The sequence below is a fragment of the Heloderma suspectum genome, chromosome 4 (genome assembly GCF_057233095.1).
Source record: "Heloderma suspectum isolate Gila_16-S chromosome 4, 16-S_ref, whole genome shotgun sequence".
NCBI lineage: Eukaryota > Metazoa > Chordata > Lepidosauria > Squamata > Helodermatidae > Heloderma > Heloderma suspectum.
In genome coordinates this window covers 144,428,445-144,449,445 of record NC_139461.1, presented here as the reverse complement: position 1 = coordinate 144,449,445, position 21,001 = coordinate 144,428,445, and the positions used below count along the sequence as shown (strand labels likewise).

The window sequence follows — 21,001 nt, the reverse complement described above, 5'->3', positions numbered from 1 at the left end:
ATGGCTGGCTCTGGACCACAGTCCCTCATATCCTTAGGCCATCTGTGAAGCTTTTCCTTCAGACACCCTCCCTCCTGCCACCTTTTTGTCATTGCCCTCTCTTTCTCATGGCACTGACGTCTCCTCCACCAGTCGCTCCCCCGGCCACTGCTTTTTAGCCTGCTACCTGCTTTGCCTCATTTTGACTCCTGGCTCAGTTTCCCAGTCTTCAGCTGCCTTGTGTGCTCAATATTCCACATCTATTTCTACCTACCCCCAAATGGCTCCCCTGAATTTAGGTCCTGTGTGACACTGCTTCCTCTAGCCTATCTGTCTCGTTGGCCTCCACTTCCGAGCATCTTTACTTTCTTTTGGGTCTTTCCATGTCTCAGGGTCATCTGTTTAACTCACAGCCTATTTTGCCCATTTCGTTAGCCCCTTAGTTTCCTGTTCCCTAATTTCTGTAGTCTGTGGGGGCCTTCTTGGTTTCCCTAGCCTGAGGCTTTTTGCAGGCCCAGCTCCTACTTCCTACCCCTGGCATGCAGCTCCTCCTACCCAGTGGCCTCTGTTTATATTATTCTTGCTCCCAAACTGCCCTTTCATGTTCCTCAAACTCATCCATTCTGTTGGTGCTACACTGACTCTGTGAAGTTGAAAGGTTCATGGATGTTCTAGAACAGCACAGGACCTTTGCTAAGGCTCTTGGGTAGCCATTTTCTGGCCTTTATCCTTATTATATTGCATGTTTATCCTGCTTTCCCTCCAAGGAGCTCAAGGCATCATACATCATGTCCAAGCACTAACCAGACTTGGATCTCCTTAGCTTTTAGAAAAGTTGCTGAATCATGTGCCTTGGGGCCATGCCATAGGATTATGGTAAAATGTGTCATCAAATTGTTTGTTATTTTTCCACAGCATTATGAGACATTGGCTAATCGCACAGCTGCCAATGGACATTGCATTGATATTTATGCCTGTGCTCTTGATCAGACTGGCCTTCTGGAGATGAAATGCTGTGCAAATCTAACTGGGTATGTACTCAGCCCTCACCAGGGGGGTTCATTCTCTCTTTTCATGAGGGAGAGCAAATAGATTGGTTGGTTAGTGCAGGGTCTACAACCTGCCAATTTCTTTCAGGACAAGGAAGAGCAAGTTTTCAGCGGGAGCGTTTTTCCGAGCGGAATCACTGCAATACTTATGTCATCATACAGTCGTCTGCCAGTTTCTGGGCTCCTTTTCTGTGCTATGCTATGGTTATAGTCTAGCATAACTAAGGCCACAAACTTACGTACACTTACTTGTGAATAAGCCCCATTGAATTCAATAGGGAGCTGAATATGCGTATGATATGCATAGGATTGGACTGTTAGAAACGGAGCTAAAGGCGGGGCTGCGCAGGCAGGAGCAGACTTGGTTCTCAGTGGCAGCCCAGCAGTTTCTGTAGGACAAAGTAAAAAGGCTGCAATTGGCAAAGCTGCAAATAGGGGAACAAACTTACTTCCCTGAGAAACGTGAGTCATTGGGGCAGGTTTAAACCCCTTCTCCAGACATATACACAGTGACCTGGTTCGCATGACACGGCGCCTGCGGGCACCACTTTGCATATCCAGCCCCTGCTCAGCAGTTGTTATGTCGTGCAAACCTAGTGAGCGTGGGTTATGCAAGGATTGAACAACATTTGTATAACCCATGGTCTGTTCTAGGGTTATGTGAGGGTTGTTTAACTCATGCTCGCCAAGTTCGTATGACGTGACAACCCCTGAGCAGGGGTTGGATATGCAAAATGGTGGTGGCACAGCAGCCTCATAGAATCATAGAATAGTAGGGTTGGAAGGGGCCTACAAGGCCATCGAGTCCAACCCCCTGCTCAATGCAGGAATCCAAGTCAGAGCATCCCTGACAAATGGCTGTCCAGCCTCGTCTTGAAGGCCTCCAGTGTGGGAGAGCCCACCACCTCCCCAGGTAATTGGTTCCATTGTCGTATTGCTCTGACAGTCAGGAAGTTTTTCCTGATGTTCAGCCGGAAACTGGCTTCCTGTAACTTGAGCCCATTATTCCATGTCCTGCACTCTGGGATGATCAAGAAGAGATCCTGGCCTTCTTCTCTGTGACAACCTTTCAAGTACTTGAAGAGTGCTATCATATCTCCCCTCAGTCTTCTCTTCTCAAGGCTAAACATGCCCAGTTCTTTCAGTCTCTCTTCATAGGGCTTTGTTTCCAGTCCCCTGATCATCTTTGTTGCCCTCCTCTGAACCCTCTCCAGTTTGTCTGCATCCTTCTTAAAGTGTGGCACCCAGAACTGGACACAGTACTCCAGATGAGGCCTAACCAGTGCTGAGTAGAGGGGAACTAGTACTTCCTGGGACTTGGAAGCTATGCTTCTCTTAATGCAGCCCAAAATAGCATTTGCCTTTTTTGCAGCCACATCATACTGTTGGCTCATATTCAGCCTGTGATCTACAACAATTGCAAGATCCTTCTCGCTTGTAGTGTGGTTGAGCCACGTATCCCCCATCTTGTAACTGTGCATTTGGTTTCTTTTTCCTAGGTGCAGAACTTGGCATTTGTCCCTATTAAATGTCATTCTGTTGTTTTCTGCCCAGCGCTCCAGTCTATCCAGATCACTTTGAATTTTGTTTCTGTCTTCCAAAGTATTAGCTATCCCACTCAATTTTGTGTCATCTGCAAATTTGATCAGCATTCCCTGCACCTCCTCCTCCAAGTCATTAATAAAAATGTTGAAGAGCACTGGGCCCAGGACTGAGCCCTGCGGTACCCCACTCGTTACCTCTCCCCAGTTTGAGAAGGTCCCATTGATAAGCACTCTTTGAGTCCGATTCTGTCGCCAACTGTGGATCCACCGGATCGTTGTTTCATCTAGCCGACTTTGAGCTAGTTTGCTCATCAGGATATCATGGGGCACTTTGTCGAAAGCTTTGCTGAAGTCGAGGTATATGATGTCTACAGCATTCCCACAGTCTACAAGGGAGGTTACTTGATCAAAAAATGAGATCAGATTTGTCTGGCAGGACTTGTTTTTGACAAATCCATGTTGGCTTTGAGTAATCACGGCATTGTTGTCAAGGTGCTTCCAGATGGATTGCCCCATGATCTGCTCCAGAATTTTCCCAGGGATTGATGTCAGACTGACTGGTCTGCAGTTCATCATGGGCTAAATGACCCAGTGTGGGCTCTCATGTCAGGCAAATCAACCCATAGTGTCCCTTTACTTTCTCTCATGTAACTCAGTCCTATGAGACAAGTTAAAATGTTGTGCTTGTCCCTCCACATGGGGAATGGGGGTAAAATGTGCCCTCTGCCCTTGATACTAGGGCGCCTGGGGTCTTCACTGGGAGGAACCCAGGGGCTAAGGGGCTAGGGGGAGACAGAGTAAAACATTGTCGTATCCTGCAATATATGGCCCCTTTCTCTGCATACCTTTTTTCCCCCCACCTACCCCTGTCTTGATGACAGGAATTTAATAATCATTTATAGTTAACAGCATTGCATCCCTGTCCTTGATTTAAATGAGAGTCAGTCTCTGCAGTTGGTAAGTTAATTTCAAGTCACTTGGTGCCCTCCCTCCCTCCCTCTGGAGCTAGTTTGCTGCTTTAGCTGCTGAACAGAAACACTTTCAGACTAGACTCCCTTAGTATTTGGCATGAAAGGGAAGCGAGAAAGATAGATTATGTAAGTTTTGTCACTCAGTGCCAATATTTCACTGACCCTTTTCTCTTCTCAGGGGTCACATGGTGATGGGGGACTCGTTCAATACTTCTCTCTTCAAGCAGACTTTTCAGAGAGTGTTTAGCAAAGATCTCAGTGGAGAATTTCGAATGGCATTTGGGGCCACTTTAGACGTAAAGGTAAGTGCAACAGACACTAGCTTTATCTTGGTTCAGGGGCAACTGGTCAAGTATTACAGTTATACTCTCCCAACCTGGAAGGAATTGGTCATGTATGCCAGTGTTTGTAGCTGCCAACTCCAAAGAGAACTTCCTATTCCATCAAGACTCCTTCCTTGCTCTCTCATGGTGGGGTGGAGTGCACCATTCCCAACCAACAGCGGGTAACGGCCCTTCTTAACAGAAGTGCTCACAGTTTTAAGGGGAAATGAACCACATAGTGACAGGTTACTTCAGGATTCCAGTCTGCCTATTCTTTGGAGCTCAAAGTCCTAAAATGGGAAGTCTTGGGTGGGAGGATGTATCAGGTTGTGATCAGTGTAGCTGCTGAGGGGAGTTCAAGGGTTCCAGTAGGCATGGCTGTTGCTTTGGGTTTACTTTGAAATTCTTTTGACTTCAGACTTCTAGAGAGCTGAAGATTGCTGGAGCTATTGGACCATGTGTATCCCTAAATGCCAAAGGGCCATGTGTTTCTGAAAACGTAAGTTGTGTGTGTGTGTGTGTGTGTGTGTGTGTGGAGATCTTTTGTGGGAGGGAAGTGCAGTAACTTGTGGCATGTGTATTCAGTTATTTAGAGGATATGAAAACATGAAATTGCTGCTTTGGGAAGGAGTGAGGGTGTGACTGATATCTTTTTCTACTTTCCTCCAGGAATACTGTTTTGTTGGTTGTCTCCTTCCTCAGAAGGGAAGAGTACGTTATGTGACCTTTGTCAAGAGATGAGGCATTCTCTAGTGAGATTAGTTGTCTGAACTGGGTTTCTTGAATAAGTTTACTGAGAAGCATTGATTTTGTTTATGCCCCTTCAGATTGAGCCCTTTGTGAACTGTTTGGCTGTCCTTGATTGATTTCTTCTAATTTTCATTTTTTTCTCGTTTACACTTCTCTGTACTCAGCATTTTAATACTATGTAGCATGTTTTGCTGTTACATAATTTGCAAATTAGTTTTTAACTCTGCATTTCTTAAGCATTGTGACTGTTACCTGTTTAGGAGGTCAGTTAGTGAGTGGAGGAGGGGAGAGTTGAGGGGCATGGAGACACTACTAGTTAGGTTTAGTGATGGGATATAGGAAGGGTCTCCTCTTTTCATCCCACCCCTCAGCCCCACCTAAGATTCCCTGGTTGCCATTGGATTTCTTTGTGTAGCTGCTGAGTCTCAGATCCAGGAGTGGCAAAGCATCTTCTCATCCAGGACTTGATCAGCACACTGTTGTCATGTGTATCACAGAGACCTGACTGGCGAAGGGAGGGGGGCATTAACTGAGTTTATGGCCACTTCAGTTATTCTGGCTGGAGCAGAGGAGAACGTCTTCATAGCAAATGAAGCTGCTGGTAGATGGGAGAGGCCAGATCGTTTTCCCGCACCCAGCTAGGCATCTGACCATTACAAGCTATTTGGTGCTGACCTTAGGATTCATGTTATGCGCTAGTTCTTTAGCCAGCATATGAATCTGCAAATAAAAGATGTGCTATAGATCACATCCTGTAGCTGTAATGTAAATGGATTTAACTGGCTGAGGTAAAATAAAACCTGGATGTTTTTTGTTTCTTTTTTAGGAACTTGGGATTGGTGGCACATGCCAGTGGAAAATTTGTAGCCTTGATCCCACCATGACACTTGCAATTTATTTTGAAGTAGTAAATCAGGTGAGCCTGTCCTTTTCATTTCTTTGCCTGTAATGTCATGCACACATTTTGAGACATTTCTAGCTGTGTGCTACTAAAGCTGAGCGAATTGCCTATCCAGAAATTGTAACTGCTGTTTCGTTGGACAATATTTCTTTTTTAATATATTTTTTATTTATTTGATCTTTATAAATGAAATAAACAATACCAAGAATACCAGCAACCTGATCAATACTACAATTTCCCAGCAGTACAATATTCTTATGAGGACACAACAATAACAAAAAGAAAAAGAAAGAGGAAAAGAAGTAAAGAAAAAGAAAATAAATTTATTTCCCTTTCCCTCCCCCTCCCCTTTAAAGGATTAAGTTTAAACTCCAATACCCCCCCGGCCTCTGATGCCATTCTCTTTTAAAAACTATATCTATAACATTAACAATCTACAGTTTAATAAACAACCTTACATTTCAATATCATATCATCAATCTTATATCAAAGAAACAGGCCTACAGTTCATTCCCAGTAGCCTATATTAATAATAATAATGATGATGATGATTAAAAAGAAATATAGTGTTATATAATAAAACTTAAAATAAACCTTCAACAATCAGTAATACATTTTATATTAGATATATAAATGCATGTGCACAATACACCCTCAAACAATATATTTCAATACAGCATATCATATCTATTTTGGAAGAAAGAAAGAAAAAAAAGAAAGAGAGAGAGAGAGAGAGAGAAAGAAAGAAAGAAAGAAGAAAGAAAGAAAGAAAGAATAAACGAATATATGTACAATCATTTGTCTTCTGACCTAGCCTGGATCATGTAGACTAAACATAAACAGAGCTTGTTTAAAGATTCCAGTTCATGGGGTTGTAACAGCAATCTCACGCATTTTTACGTTCAGCCATGCCTCCACCATTTCATGATTTAGAAACTTCTTCTGACCTTCAGACACAATGCAAAGTGTAGCAGGATATTTTAAGTAATACTGTAAGTTCATTTGTTTTGCTATATTTTTCGCTTTGATGAATTGCCTTCTTTTATTCACCACCTCTTTGATGTAGTCTGGAAATAACATATAACTTTATCTTGTTTCCAGAAAAGGCTTCCACCCTCTCTTGCCAAACGCAGGATATAATTCTTTGTGGTGACTTTTGCAAATTGAATTATGATCGTATAGTCAGTCCCTTTAGCATTTGGCACACAAAATGCCTGCTCAATATCAAGTAAATAATCAGATGGGACAGCGAGTATCTCATGCAAAAGTTTATCCACAAAAATAGGCAATTTTACATCATTAGACAGATTTTTAATCCTAGTAATACATACATTGGATCTGCACGTGAAGGCCTCAAGTTGAGAAATTCTGTGAAGAGACATTTTTAAAACAAACTTGTGTCGTAGTTTCATTCCCTGCCACTCAGTCTTCTAGCTCGTTAATTTTCATCTCCATTTTTTGCCAAAACGTATTAATTAGATCCACAGCTCCTTGCAAGGTGGTGATGGAATTTTGAATTAAATCCAACCTTTTGACTTGCTCCGTAAATTGCGAAGAGAAAGTCTTTATCAGAGTAAATAATTCCTCTATATCTTCTGTTTTCGAAGCTTTTGACACAGGAGGTACGGGGGGGAGTTGGCGGTGATGCCAGCCCCTTTCTTCTCCTTGATGTAGCCATGTTTCTCTTCAAACAGATATTGCAGGTCCTCAGATGTTCTCAAATATTGTTAATATTTCTTAAATCATTCCTCAGGAGTTGTTGATATTTCTTAAAGCATATATTACAATGGAACACTTCAGCCCTGTTTTCTCCTATTAAATAGGGGTTTCAGAACAGCTTTTTGCATTGGTAAAGCTCTGGGGAGATAATCCTGGAATCCAGCCCCCCCACTGCCTCGTGTGGGTTACTTTTCTCCAAGATGTTATCCAGATGCTGCCTTGCCCCCCCTTTTAATTCCAGGGGGGAGATGAAAAGGTTTTTCAACCTTTTAAAAAGCTGTTTGAGAAAGCTCCCACGGAGAGCCTGTGGGATGCTGCCAGGGCGACATTGGTTCCAACCGGAAGTCTCATTGGACAATATTTCATGCTTAGAAAATATGGTTCTTTGGAGACCACCTTCCTGTTCCTAGCTGCATCCTTATTTTCTTTTCCTTGTATTTTCCCTCACTAATCATAATATTTCTCATAGTGCACTTATTCAGACCTCCCTCAGGCTTCAGTTCTAAGCACACTTACTAGGAGTAAGGCTCATTGAGCTCAATGGGCCTCACCTCTGGCAAACATGGTCAAAACTTCACTTTTAGTGTAGTTCTAATTACTCTTGGCATTGCACCTCAATACTTCTATTTTCTGGTGACTCCAAGATTCCCATTTGTCAACGGTTGACTTTGAGAATAATATGCTGCTTTCATTTTGTTTCTGTACTGGAACTCTGCATATTTTCAACCTGCCTTTGAAATAGAACTTGCCCCTTAAAGACCACTTCTGCCTGTCTGATTTTCAGCACAACGCACCAATACCTCAGGGTGGCAGAGGAGCTGTCCAGTTTGTTACGCATTATCAGCATTCCAGTACACAAAGGCGCATTCGTGTGACAACCGTTGCTAGAAAGTGAGAACAACGTGTGATAAGTAGGCTTGTTGTGTTGGCTTTATGCTTATGTTGAATAGATGGTGTTATTTTGTGGCATGAGCACAGTCTTCTGCAGGGAACTGGGATGGAGTTCTGGGTTGCCTTTTATCTTTAAAAGTGTACATATGCTAATTCTTGCCATTATTATTAGCTGGGCAGATGCACAGAGTCAACTGCAGCACATAGAAGCTGCATTTGACCAAGAAGCAGCCGCTGTCTTGATGGCCCGACTGGGTGTCTACCGAGCTGAGACAGAGGAGGGGCCTGATGTCTTGCGATGGCTGGACAGGCAGCTAATCAGACTTGTGAGTGTGATCAATTGTAAGCCTCAACTTTTGAGAATGTAAACATTTGTGTTTTCTGAGCCTGGGGGGTTTGAAATAACATTTGAACAATCCATTTTATACCCACGGGCTAAACCTGAAACATTCGCCATAACAGTAAACAGTGATGTAGTGTCACACAGCCAAACCTACACAAGCCTTGGACTTGTGTGCTCCCCTCTTCTGGTGTGGTCACAAGGAGACAAGCAGAAGCATTTGCTAGCCAGAGTTTCCCATAATGCCCAAATTGGGAAAATTTGGTTAATTTAGACTACAGTTAATAAACAGGTCAGGTTCTTACAACATGATTTGTTCCTGGCTTGTTTGAACTCAACATAATTTAAACTAACCAAAATTCCCCTGAATTCTGAATAGGGAATTCTGTTTAGTTTAAAAGTGGAAGTGAATGCTTAAGAACATAAGAAGAGTCATGCTGGATCAGACCACAGGTCCATCTAGTCCAGCATTCTGTTCACACAGTGGCCAATCAGCTGTTGACCAGGAACCCACAAGCAGGACACATGAGTGCAACAGCACCATCCCACCCATTGTCCCCAGCAACTGGTGTACATGGGCTCACTGCCTCTGGTACTGGAATGTTTCTGATCTCCTTGTGGTCACACCCCAGGGGTGGGGAAGTCTGCAAACCCACAGGTTGTTCATGTAACACTAGTCTAGTGTTTTGTCCAGAAAAATCCATTTAGACAAGACAATTTAGTACTTTGTCAAAGGTCTTACTAAGTTACACACATTTCATGGTGTACTCATCCCAAATTGTAATTTTCAAGAGCTTGTGTAAGCTCACCACCACAGATAGTCACTACAAAAACCTGAGATCTCAAATTACAAAATGAGAAGTCTCTTGTAAAATGTAATAATTAATACCATAATGAGAAAAGCTACTATACTTACATTGCCGTCTTAGGGTAGTCTTTTAACTGTAAATGTTCTTCTTTCTACAACTTAAGTATCCTGTGTAATATTGCTTAGTTCAGACATAGCACCAAACTTTGGTCAGGCATACCCTTACAGACTCGCATATTCACTCTTTCCCCTACCACCTTCCCCTCATACACAGGTTTCCTCCTCCACTTCCTGGTTTGCTGTGGCTTACATATATTATGTTACATGTATATCCCACTTTCCCATGAGAACATGCACAGGATTGCTAACAGTAAATTAATCCAAAATACACCATCAGTAAACTAATGAAACAGTAAACAGTGGCTAGTTAAAGCTAGCATGAAACGACAGACACAGTACCAAATAAAATGAATCAATTGGATAGGGCAAAGGCCTGTCTAAACAAAAACAAAGTTTCACCTGTTGATGAAAGGTCATCAAATTGGTTAGCCCCTTACCTCCAAACCACAATTTGAAATTGTGGTTTGAAGTGGGTTTGCAACCTATAATTTTGAGGGGACTGCTGACCAGAATTTCCCAATTCAGACAGTAAGACCAGGGAACCTATGTGTGGAAGTGGGGCAAGGGGAGGGAGCCCTCTGAAGTTCTCTTAATATCTCTGAATTGAGACACACTATAAGACAGGGGTGGGCAACCTTTGGCCCTCCAGATGTTTTGGCCTACAACTTCCATCAGCCCTAGCATAGCCAATGATGGATGATGGGAGTTGTAGGCTAAAACATCAGGAGGGCCTCAAGTTGCTCACCCCTGTTGTAAGATATTTAATCAGAACAAAAACTTAGCGCTTCAACCATACAAGAGGCAAATCACGGTTTTGAGCAGCTTGACTGCTTTTGTTTTTCATATGCTCAGCACCCCAATCCCTGGGTGCGGTGCCTCCAGAGGCAGAGATTTGTCTATTCAGACATCACATCAAACCATGATTTGCAAACTCATGTTAAACTGTGCTTTCTTAATTCAGATTTGCCAGCTGATTGCAGACCATGGTTTATTGTTTCAGACAATTCAGTGGCTTACTTTGTTTTATAATATCTAGTTTTATCAAGCTGAAATACAAATGTGCAATTTGCGCATGCACCATTTTTGTCTGGGGGTGGGGAGAATATCTAGCCATAGTTTCTTATTGTTTCCAAACTAGGAAACTATAACATCCCAGTTTGTTCCAAAGCTGGTAACCATAGTTTCCAGGTTCACATGAAACTGAAAACTATGGCTGATTAGAGATTGCCCAGCTTATTTATGGATCACGTGACGGGAGAAGCAAAGGCGGTGAATGCATGGGCAAAATGCTTGTTCATATTTTGGCTTGTCCGAAGCCGGCTATTAAGCTAAACTGTCAGATTTATAGATTGAGCCTATGACACACTGCAATTCCTAAATTGTTTAATCCAAGAATTGCCAGTGACAAGCACGCTGCCTCCTATGTGCTTCTCATTTCAACTTCTGACTAATCTGTTCCTGGATTGTTTTGTGATGTGCAAACCCAGAAACTCTGGGTTGTTTATGTGTTAAAAAAACTCAGAGTTAACTCAACAACAAACCATGGGCAATTGTAGGGTTCTCTGCATTATCTAACCCATAAACAACCCAGAGTTTCTGGGTTCACATGACACAAAACAACTCAGGAATGGGGTGCTCCTGGGTTGTTAATTGAAAGTGGAAATGACGAGCACACAAGAGGCAGCGTGCTTGTTGCTTCGCTCATCTCTGACAATTCCTGGGTTAAATGACCCAGGAATTGCAGCATGATATGTGAGCTGGATCTATGTATCATAGAATGCCTGAGAGTTTTGTAGCCTTGTACAGAAAAACATAGTGTGGATGCATAATGTAATGCAATCAATGTGATAAACACTTGATGATCTTGGAAGCAATTTTCTCCACAGTAATTTTGAAACTAGACCTCTTTATTAAATGTGCCCATTTATGTGACAAGTTTGATTTTCTTCTGTTGTGCAATAAATATTTTTTTAGTTCTTAGTAATATCACTGCAGGTGATCTATTTATCTTCCTTGTTGTAAAGTATTATTTGTAATATTATTTGAAGTATTTAAGGGATTATTGAGATTTACGTATTACTCCAACAGTGCCAGAAGTTTGGACAATACAACAAGGATGACCCAAACTCTTTTAGATTGTCAGATTCATTCTCTCTGTATCCCCAGGTAAGATTATTTTCTCAAAGTTTTAAAAATGTAGAACAGTTGATAGGAGATAGCAGTGGAGCTCCACTTCTGTGATTATCAGACAAACATGAAACTTTTGTTTGTTTGCATATCAGTCTTTGAATCAAGTCAGTGAAGGGCAACACAAATGAAGAGGGAGGCAATGGCTTTGATTAGAGTTACAATGACTTTTCTGCTGTTTTGTGTCCCCTGTAGTTCATGTTCCATTTGCGACGATCTCCATTCCTTCAAGTGTTCAATAACAGTCCAGATGAATCTTCCTATTACCGCCATCACTTTGCCAGACAGGACCTGACCCAGTCCCTCATCATGATCCAGCCTATACTCTATTCTTATTCATTCTATGGACCACCCGAGGTGATTCCTTTTCTTTCAGAGCTAAATCTTAGTAAATGTTTCTGTAGTTCATTCTGTACCCCTGGCCCACCCAAAAGGTTAAATATCTCAAATTCTGGAATATAAAAAATCTTCTGTTAGATCCTTACTTGACCCCCCATCCCTCATTGCATTTGACTATCCCTCCCCCCGCCCCCGCTGTCAATTTCACATTTCAGTGAAATCTTGCCAAATGGTGGAGCGTGTGTTGCATCCACAGTTGTTAGAAGAAAATCTCCCAGAGTCAGCTGGGAAAACCCCTGATAGGCAATCTGTGTGACAATATTTTGAAGGAGGAACAAAGTGTATGAGGGTCACTCCTCTCAAATTCTGGGGTCCAGGATTTTTTATATCTACTGTTAATAAATGTGCCAAATATATCTTTCTTACTTGAGTGGAAGACACCAACATATTATTAAGACACAGCTATGAATTCATGATAGCAGTAAAGATAGTATTTTTAAAAACACATCTTAGATCATGATTTTCCCTTGGATAGGGCATCGCTTGAGAATGGAAAGTTCATTTTTTGTACGAGTACACAGCCTATTTTTATATTTAGTTATGTAGTTGTTTCAAAAGATGAAATCTGGTGAAAGCTGCTTGGTAAGGCAATCTTCTCTGCTAGTGATTAACTTTCCCCCCTTTTTTGCTGCTTCTAGCCTGTACTTTTGGATAGCAGCAGCATTCTTGCTGACAGGATACTGCTGATGGATACCTTTTTCCAGATTGTTATCTACCTTGGTGAGGTAATGTGCAAGTAACCTTTTTTCCAGGCTGAGGTCTGCCTGAGTTGTGTGAATGACAAGGAGTTCCTTGAAAAATCTTCTCTGTTTTATGATCTTTCACATAGGCTTTATTCTTATTTCCAGAACCTATGACCTGGTTCACATGTAACGGTGGCAAGTCATGGGTGGGTTAATTAACCCGTGATTTGGCAGGTTGCGTGCCTGGCACGTGTCACTGCTACTTTGCATAATCAACCTGATCAGAGGTTGTTCCGTGTTGTGCAAACCTGGATGCTGTGGGTTATTCATGGGTTAAACAACTCACAGTTAACCTACGATTATCCTGCTCTCACTCCAAAAGGGCAACTGCCCATCCACTGCCACCATTATTACAAACAAAATAAACATAAAGGTGTGACTGGTAGGAATTTCTCCCACTTCTGCAGCTAATTGGAGCATCTGGGTGAACATGACAAAGCCTGAAAAATTTCACCAGGTTTTTCACGACTGTCTGCTTGGGGATGGAGGGATGTTATCAAATAACAACAGCAGCAAGTGGGCGGGGTGGGGCTGGAAAGGGCTCCTTTCCCTCCCCAAAGGCCTTGCTTCTCCTTTGTGAACAAGATTAAGCACCATCGCCTCTGAAGGGGGTTAGCACTAGTACAGTGCAAGATTTAAAATGAAAGCATCTGTTGCTTAAGAGACATGTAACATTTAAATACTATTTCTGTGGGTGCTTCCAGACAAGTTTTTTTTAATTTTTAAATAGTTGGGTCGCATTTCTCAGCTCCATTGATTTTTATCAGATTGTGGACTGAAACATAGATAAGGATTTTGCACTTGAATACAAATTAGAACTAAATTAGGCAGTAAAGACACACGCTTGTCTGCCAGTACCTAATAATAAAAGTGGAATAGTCTTGTAACAGAAGGAAGGTGAGTGTTATAAAATGTGAAGTCCTGATGGGAACACTTTGATTGATTTCCCCCTCCCTTATTTCTTTCACAATAAGACTATTGCCCAGTGGCGTAAAGCTGGCTATCAAGATATGCCTGAATATGAAAACTTCAAGCATTTACTGCAAGCTCCATTGGATGATGCTCAAGAAATCCTGCATACAAGATTTCCAATGCCACGTTACATTAACACAGAGCATGGGAGCAGTCAGGTAAGGCACAGCTTTACAAAGCAAGATGTGTGAAGAAATTTGGCAAAAGTATATCTGGAAGTAGATTTTGAATGTGTCCCAAGTGCTTAGCCCTCATGTAGAGTGTGAAAGCACTCTGCTCTGTCTTCACCAGTTATGCTTTCTGTTAGGTTATTTATTAATGAAGATGTGGTATAACATGTACTGTATGTTTCTTGCATTGAAAAATATTTATTTATTCATTCATTCATTCCATTTCTATACCGCCCAATAGCCAAAGCTCTCTGGGCGGTTCACAAAAATTAAAACCAAAGAGCACACAATAAAACAATACAAAATATATAAAACATTAAAACCACAGTAAACAATACAACCAGAATGAAACCAGAATGAAACCTAGCAGCAGTGCAGGGATTTAAAACACAGATTTAAAACAGCAAAGCTAAAAGTCTAAAATGCTAAAATGTCTGGGAAAATAAACATTCCACTGGTCATTGCTTAGAATGCCAAAATCTTGGAGTTAAGGAAATGTTCTATCGATTGGTCATTGCAGGATTGTTTTGGAAGGGTTTATGAATTCATTCATATCCTATCATTCCTCTGAGGACTTTTGAACAATGAGTTCACGTAACAACTTTGCTGGGCCATACATCTGCACTCCCCCCTTGTGAACTGGAGCCACTGCATAATCTATACATATGCTTTCATTTCATACCAGATATTCATCCACCTCACAGTTGATGCTTCTTTTTCTCCATCAGTACCTAAACAGCAGGAATTCCCTTAGGTTGCTATCCTGTCAGCTTATACAATTTTCACTGGGATTTTATTTTAAGATTTCTATCCTGCCAAATATGACTCTACAGAGTCCTGAAGGTGGCAAACCATTATGGTATTAAAAATAAAACCAATGGTATCAATATAAAATGTCATATAAAAGCCACAGGCAATCAAACAACCAATCAGCAAAATAACATAAACATCTTTCTGGCAGATACAAAACCACAAGCCACGTCTCCCATAAGACGTTACCTCCCACTCCCAAGGCCTCTTGAAACAGGAGTGTTGTCTAAAAGTCAACAGTTGGCTGGGTTGCTGTGCTGCTTTGGGAAGAGTGTTCCGCAGTAGAAGTGTGACCACAGAAAAGGTCTTGTTCCTTGTCATCAGTCTAGCTTCAACAGTGATGCAACTCTTAAGCAGAGCCCCCTCAAATGATCCTGATGTCTGAAGGGTCTCATACAGGACAGGAGGAGGTGTTCCTAAGAGAAGGTGGATCCAGGCCACTTAGGGTTTTAAAAGCTAACACCAGCATTTTCAATGGTGCTTGGAAACAAATTGGGAGCCAGGGCAGGTCTGTCAAGACAGGTGCTACATACTGCCATTTGCTTGCATCCTTAATAAGCAGACTGTGATTTGAATTACTTGAAGTTCGCAAACAAGTTGAGGACATTAGTCCAGTCTGGAGCTTCCCAGGGCATGTATTGCTTCAGCTCTGATTTCATCTGTAAGAGATTTCTTGTCCCTTCTTCAGTAGACATCTTCCCCATTACTTAATATGCCAGTATTCATTTGTGATATTAAATACCAACAGTCTGTTTCTGGTAGAGGCAGAGACCATCCTCCAAGAAACTATTCTTTGAAAGTGTGCTTTCCTTCCTTCTAAGATAAATTTCCCTTTTTCTGCAAATATTCCCTGTTAATCTAACCTGAGCTGTGTTAGGGGAGGTATACAGATCACTTGGCCGATTCATGTGGACATTTAGGGTGTAATCTTGACATTTGCTATTGTATCACATCTAAGCTATGTTCTCATTTTGGCTTTTACAGGCACGGTTTCTCTTGTCTAAAGTGAATCCTTCTCAGACTCATAATAATCTCTATGCATGGGGACAAGTAAGTAATGAAGTACCTATACTTGAAGTTTATGTTCCCTCCCTGTACATGCACTCATGCATCAAACATCACATCAAACTAGTTCGGGAGCAGGCATGTAAGTATGTCACTTGCTTTGGGAGAGTCTTCAGGAGTCTTGGTTTTCATCATCTGGGAAATTCCTCCAAGCCTCCAATAGCTGTAGGACAGCCAATATGCTATAAGGAGTGTGAACCAAAATTGCACAACCTAGATCTAGGACATTCTGCAGGGTTGTAGAAAAAAATCTATGTCAACATGACTATTTAAGAGAGCAATCCTGTGGGCCCCTAGACAGCGTCTGGGGCTATAGAATAGTTTGGATTCCTGGATCTGAGGTTGGAGTCAACGCTCCAAACTCTGACCCAGGAGTCCGAGCTCCCCACCCCCTCCCTCTCCCCCTTGCAGCTGGCACAGAGAACCACATGAGCAGCTTCTCTGAGGTCGCAAAAGTGACCTCAAAAGGAAGGTAAAGGGAGCATTCCCAAGGGAAGGGAGGGGAGGGGACTGGGGAGGCTGGCTTACTGAGAATTCTCCAGCCTCCTGCCCTCCCCTTCCCTGATGCCTCAGCTAGACGAGCAGAAAAGCCCGTCTAGTGGAAATGCAGAGCGGGAGGAGCGAGGAGGGGAAGATCCTGTCAGCTGCTCCTCCTGCTCTGTGTTGGATAGCCATGAGCCTCCGGGTTTGGATGCTGATGGCCATCCCCATAGGATTGCGCCTTTAGTCTATTAAATGTAAGGCATGGAAATGGTTGGGTAAGAAATGAGAATAAAAACTATAATGTGGGTCAATAGCAGAGCTAGTGTTGCTAGCTTCATCTGTCCCATTTTCCTACCAGATATGTCAGCTAAACTGCAACTTCTTATTCCAGGAATCTGGTGCCCCAATCCTAACAGATGACGTTAGTCTGCAGGTATTCATGGACCATCTCAAGAAGCTGGCTGTTTCAAGTGCATCATAATTTTGATCTTCTAAGGAAGTCTAAAAAATCAATCAACTAATTGAATCATGCTGCTGATTAATCACAATCTGCCAAGAAACTAATAACATTCCTTCCCCTCTTTTAAGTCAGATTTTTAATAATTCCATGTAATAAACATGTAAGGGGAATTTTTTGTATTTTAGATTTAAGTTATTGGTGTTCCTTTTGTCTCCATTCTGCCAGTTCTTTTTTGATTCATGTAGCTATTCCAAGACAATGACTTATAACACCTATACTGTTCAGTGTAATTCATTTTTCTGCAATTGTACTTAAAATAAAAACTGAGAGTGTTAATACTTGGTGCTGTATCCAGTTTGCCACTGTGTGTGTGTATATAATACACATACATACATACATATATATATATATATAGAGAGAGAGAGAGCGGGGGGGGAGAGAGAGAGGGAGGGAGGGGAAATAAAATCTACATTCATGTTACCAATCTTAATTGTCTAGCTTAGGTCGATGCAGTGAAACTATTAGCATGAGCATCTTAAAATGTAACTGAATAGAGGTTGTAAATAGTTTTAGGGAAGAAGTCCCAACCTTTTCAGAGTGTTTGGTGTTCTGCTTTTATGAGCTGTTTAATATAGCTGTAAACTTTAAATCTGTGCGCACAGACTCTGGATACTTGGCAGGAGGTGAAAACTCCGATGTTCTTGCTTTACCTTTCAAAATGTCTCTTATCCGCAACACTAAATTTAACAAGGCACAAAGAATAGGTGGTTATAATGGAAGAGGGGCTGTATGGATTTCCACTTTGTTGATATAAATAAGCAGCTTTAGATTGGCTAAGATCATCGTACTGTCTGGCAATCACTCTCAAGGTTTCAGGCAGATCTTTCCCAGTCAAGCTATCAAAAATGCCATTGAACTTGGGACGCCTGCATGCGTGCTGCTACCCCTGAGCTATGTCCCCACTGCAAAGGGGGGTTCTGTATACCCTTCTGGACAGCCTCTACCTTTTCTAGGTGGGCTGGGTGCTGCTGAAGGCTGGTGAAGCTGATGGTGTTATCAGTTCAGCTGTTGGCAGGTGAAGGGGAAGAGAAGTTGTTCTGTTATGAATATCACTCTTCACCCTTCCTAAAATTGCTTAGTTATATTTGAAAGTTCTAGTTTTTACTTGTGCGTGCAGGACATTTAGTTACAACATTATATCTCTGAAACAACTATTCCTTATGATAGCGTTCTCCATTGGGAATGAAAGAGGCCTAGTAGCATGAAAAGGGGAGAAGAAAAAGGGGGTGTGTATCGAGCAGCAAAAATAGTACATTTACAGGCAGCTGCTAACTTGCTGTTGGGAGACCTTTGTAAGTCCTGGCTAGATGTTCAGAATACCACCCTAAGTCTGTTGTCACAGGAGAAGAGATGAAAAAATGCCCCCCTTGTTCTCTTTTGGGTCAAGCGTGTTAATGCAGGATAGAACACAGTCAAGAAATTAAAAGTACATTCTTGCCAATGTAGGCTTGTGATCTAAGAGCAGTATCCGACCGAGCACAATCAGTGTGCTCCCACTGATTGTACTGTGTCAGTGAGACCAACCACTTGTGCAACAGCGAGTTAGCGGTTCTAAAAGTAACGCCATAAAGGAGTGGAACTGTTCATTTCTGGGTTGCCCTTCTGTGATCTCTGCTGACCTGCCCCATTCTGGAACTAACATTTCTGCTTATTTTGGGTTGCTTTTAGAACCACTAACTCTCCATTGCACAAGTAGTCAGCTCCACTGGTGTGCAGGCACAAATGCATGCAGTTCCCTGTTGAAATGGAAGCATCATCTTGTGTTCCTGTTCTCCCATTTTAAAATGGTGCTTTTCTTCATTCTAGGCTGTCATCTACAACAGCAACACTATGAAAGCCAATAGGGTTCTGTAATTTAGTGTTCTATGTATAGTATGAAGGGCTCACTTCCCCCTTTTCCAGTGGTCCCTAAATTGTAAGGAATTCTGGGCTTTGCTGATTAGAAGTTTGGCAATAGCAGAGAAAGTGCCTGATGGATATTTTGTCTGCCATTATCCATTTCCCCCAGCCACACACCATTAGGGGAGTGTTTGGATATGTTCTAAGAGCCTGCTTTCAGTTTATGTGGGGAAACAGACCCCGCAAGTCTGGCTGGCGTCCCACAAAAACTGACTGCGTACATAGAATATGCCCCAGATTCCTCTGCAATATCAAGAGTTTATTGGTGGACAAATTGATGTGAAAAGGATTCCCCTCAGATAGGCAAGCAACAGATTTTTGAGATATATTTAATGATTGTTGTTGTTCAGTCGTTCAGTCGTGTCCGACTCTTCGTGACCCCATGGACCATAGCACGCCAGGCCTTCCTGTCCTCCGCTCTCTCCCGGATGTGCTCAAGTTCATATTCATTGCATATTTAATGATACATTACTATTTATTATTTTTCACACAATAGAGGCATTACTGTTTGGACTTTCTGCATTATGCAGAAGGATAATGCATTATCCTGTGGAAAGGGGTTGAACCATGAGACTTTTCCCAGTGTGGCCTACCCCTGCTCCAGTAGTCACTACTGAGCGTAAAAGATTCAGGTTCAGCTTCATTGGTGCAAAAGCACAACCAGGCTGGTGGCAAGCAAGTCAACAGAGTGACTGAAGGCGTGTGTTTTTAGGGGAAAGCATGAGGGGGAGAGGAGCACCCCCAAGCTAATTTCCCACTCACGGATGGGAAAAAAAATACTGGGATTATGGGTAATATTTTAATTGCAAAATGGCCTGCAGCATTAAAGAATCTTCCGTTCCTCTCGGCGCCAGTGCTGCTTTCAACGTCCATTACATTTCCCTTCAATGCAGGGTTGCCTGCACTGCAGGGTTGTCGTTTACTACTCTCCCAGCCTCTGCCACTTTACACTTCTAGCCTGAAACATAATTATCACCGGGTTACATTGCAGAGTTTTCAAGAGCCCTGCTCTCTCAACTGAAGCCCTTAGCTGGGGATGATTATTGGTATTTAGAAACTATGCCGCCGCCGCTTATTTGTCACACGCAATAAGGCCCAGCAGGGACTCCTGTTTTTGCTTCTGCCTTGTGCGCGCGGGTAGGTGGCTCTGCTGCTGCGTAATTACAGCCACGTTAACCTCCTAGATCTCATCTTTCGTTGGGGCAGCTGTCCGTTTTGCCTCGGGGAGATATAAAAAGGGGTTAAAAAAATAACGCCAGTCCCATCATGTACCTACAGCCTCATCAGTCTAAGACCTTCGTAAGTCTATGGCAGAAGCAGCCAGAGGACGCTTCAGGGGTGGGCCGTGGAAGATGACGTAGCTCGGAGCGCGTAGAGGAGGCCGAGAACGAAGAGGCTAGCCAATAGGGAAGCAGCAAATATTCTGCGGCCTCCAGATCGAAGAAGCGAGTCGCTCCTGGAAGCAAGGCCAGGGCGGCGCAAGATGACCTCTGCGGTGTCTTGGGCGCGGAGGAGCGCTCTGCTCTACGCGGTGGGAACGTGGACCGCTTTCGGCATCTTTGGCGTCCAGTTCTTGCAGAACACGGGGAAGGAAGACAAAAACGAGGAGCAGCAGCAGGAGCAGCAGCAGGGCTCGCTTAGTAGGTTCACGGCGCGTGTGACCCCCGGGTTCGCCTCTCTGTTTATGCGTGGAAGGTTTGCCTTGAAAAGCTCTTGTGCTTTTATCCGCGTGTCTCTGAGCACGTACAGAGTATCTCTCACCCACCACAGGATGCAAAGCTTTAAAAAGGATTTATTTTCCTCCGTTCGGAGTATTTTTCCTTTGCGAAGGGAAATTTTTATATGTATCATACCTAGTTCTTGCAGGGGCTCTAGAAATTATTTCTTTCTTTACTTTCTGTAAGATTCAGTAAAGTAATATACTTCAGAGGATTACACTCCGCACGGGTTCAGTTTCTTTAAAAAGCTGCTTCCTGCCAGAAGGAGAAAGACTCCCTACACACGATGAGTAGCATTTTACTGCATCGTACAGAAAGTGGAGAAATAACTGCAAACGCTCGCCCCTATCCACACTTCGCATTCTTCACCTCTGGCAACTGGTCAAGAGGATGAAATTATGGCCAGTCCGGTAAAATTCTTGCTGAAGTGTTTGGGGCTTTCAGATTGTCTTAATGGTACATGGTGTGTGCTTTGACTTTTATTAGCTGTTGTCCTTGTGAAATGTCTTAATGTTTTCTTCTACTACAGAGGAGCTTATTTCTATGTAACTGGTTTGATACAAAAACCCCCCAGCAGGTGTAGATCTTAATCCTGGAAGAAATATATGAAGCATTTGCAAAAGTGGAGATACAATGATAG

At 42.5% G+C, this 21,001-nt stretch overlaps 2 protein-coding genes across 4 annotated transcripts in view; both read left to right on the top strand.

Moving 5' to 3' along the window:
* The window catches only part of SEC23B (SEC23 homolog B, COPII component), a 29,891-nt gene extending 12,562 nt beyond the window's left edge, over nucleotides 1-17,329 (top strand). For all 3 annotated transcript variants that reach the window (XM_084850758.1, XM_084850760.1, XM_084850761.1), the window contains 12 exons: nucleotides 895-1,010; nucleotides 3,722-3,845; nucleotides 4,285-4,365; nucleotides 5,443-5,532; nucleotides 8,021-8,127; nucleotides 8,300-8,453; nucleotides 11,484-11,561; nucleotides 11,778-11,939; nucleotides 12,620-12,706; nucleotides 13,699-13,854; nucleotides 15,661-15,726; nucleotides 16,616-17,329. In XM_084850758.1, coding sequence (XP_084706884.1) covers nucleotides 895-1,010; nucleotides 3,722-3,845; nucleotides 4,285-4,365; nucleotides 5,443-5,532; nucleotides 8,021-8,127; nucleotides 8,300-8,453; nucleotides 11,484-11,561; nucleotides 11,778-11,939; nucleotides 12,620-12,706; nucleotides 13,699-13,854; nucleotides 15,661-15,726; nucleotides 16,616-16,705 — 1,311 coding nt within the window. In that variant the 3' untranslated portion in view covers nucleotides 16,706-17,329. The remainder of the gene's footprint in view (nucleotides 1-894; nucleotides 1,011-3,721; nucleotides 3,846-4,284; nucleotides 4,366-5,442; nucleotides 5,533-8,020; nucleotides 8,128-8,299; nucleotides 8,454-11,483; nucleotides 11,562-11,777; nucleotides 11,940-12,619; nucleotides 12,707-13,698; nucleotides 13,855-15,660; nucleotides 15,727-16,615) is intronic.
* A 2,748-nt stretch (nucleotides 17,330-20,077) lies between these two features.
* Nucleotides 20,078-21,001, top strand: part of DTD1 (D-aminoacyl-tRNA deacylase 1) — a 40,551-nt gene continuing 39,627 nt past the window's right edge. Inside the window, exon 1 of the mRNA XM_084850763.1 lies at nucleotides 20,078-20,283. Within this exon, the coding sequence (XP_084706889.1) occupies nucleotides 20,127-20,283 (157 nt within the window). The 5' untranslated portion in view covers nucleotides 20,078-20,126. The remainder of the gene's footprint in view (nucleotides 20,284-21,001) is intronic.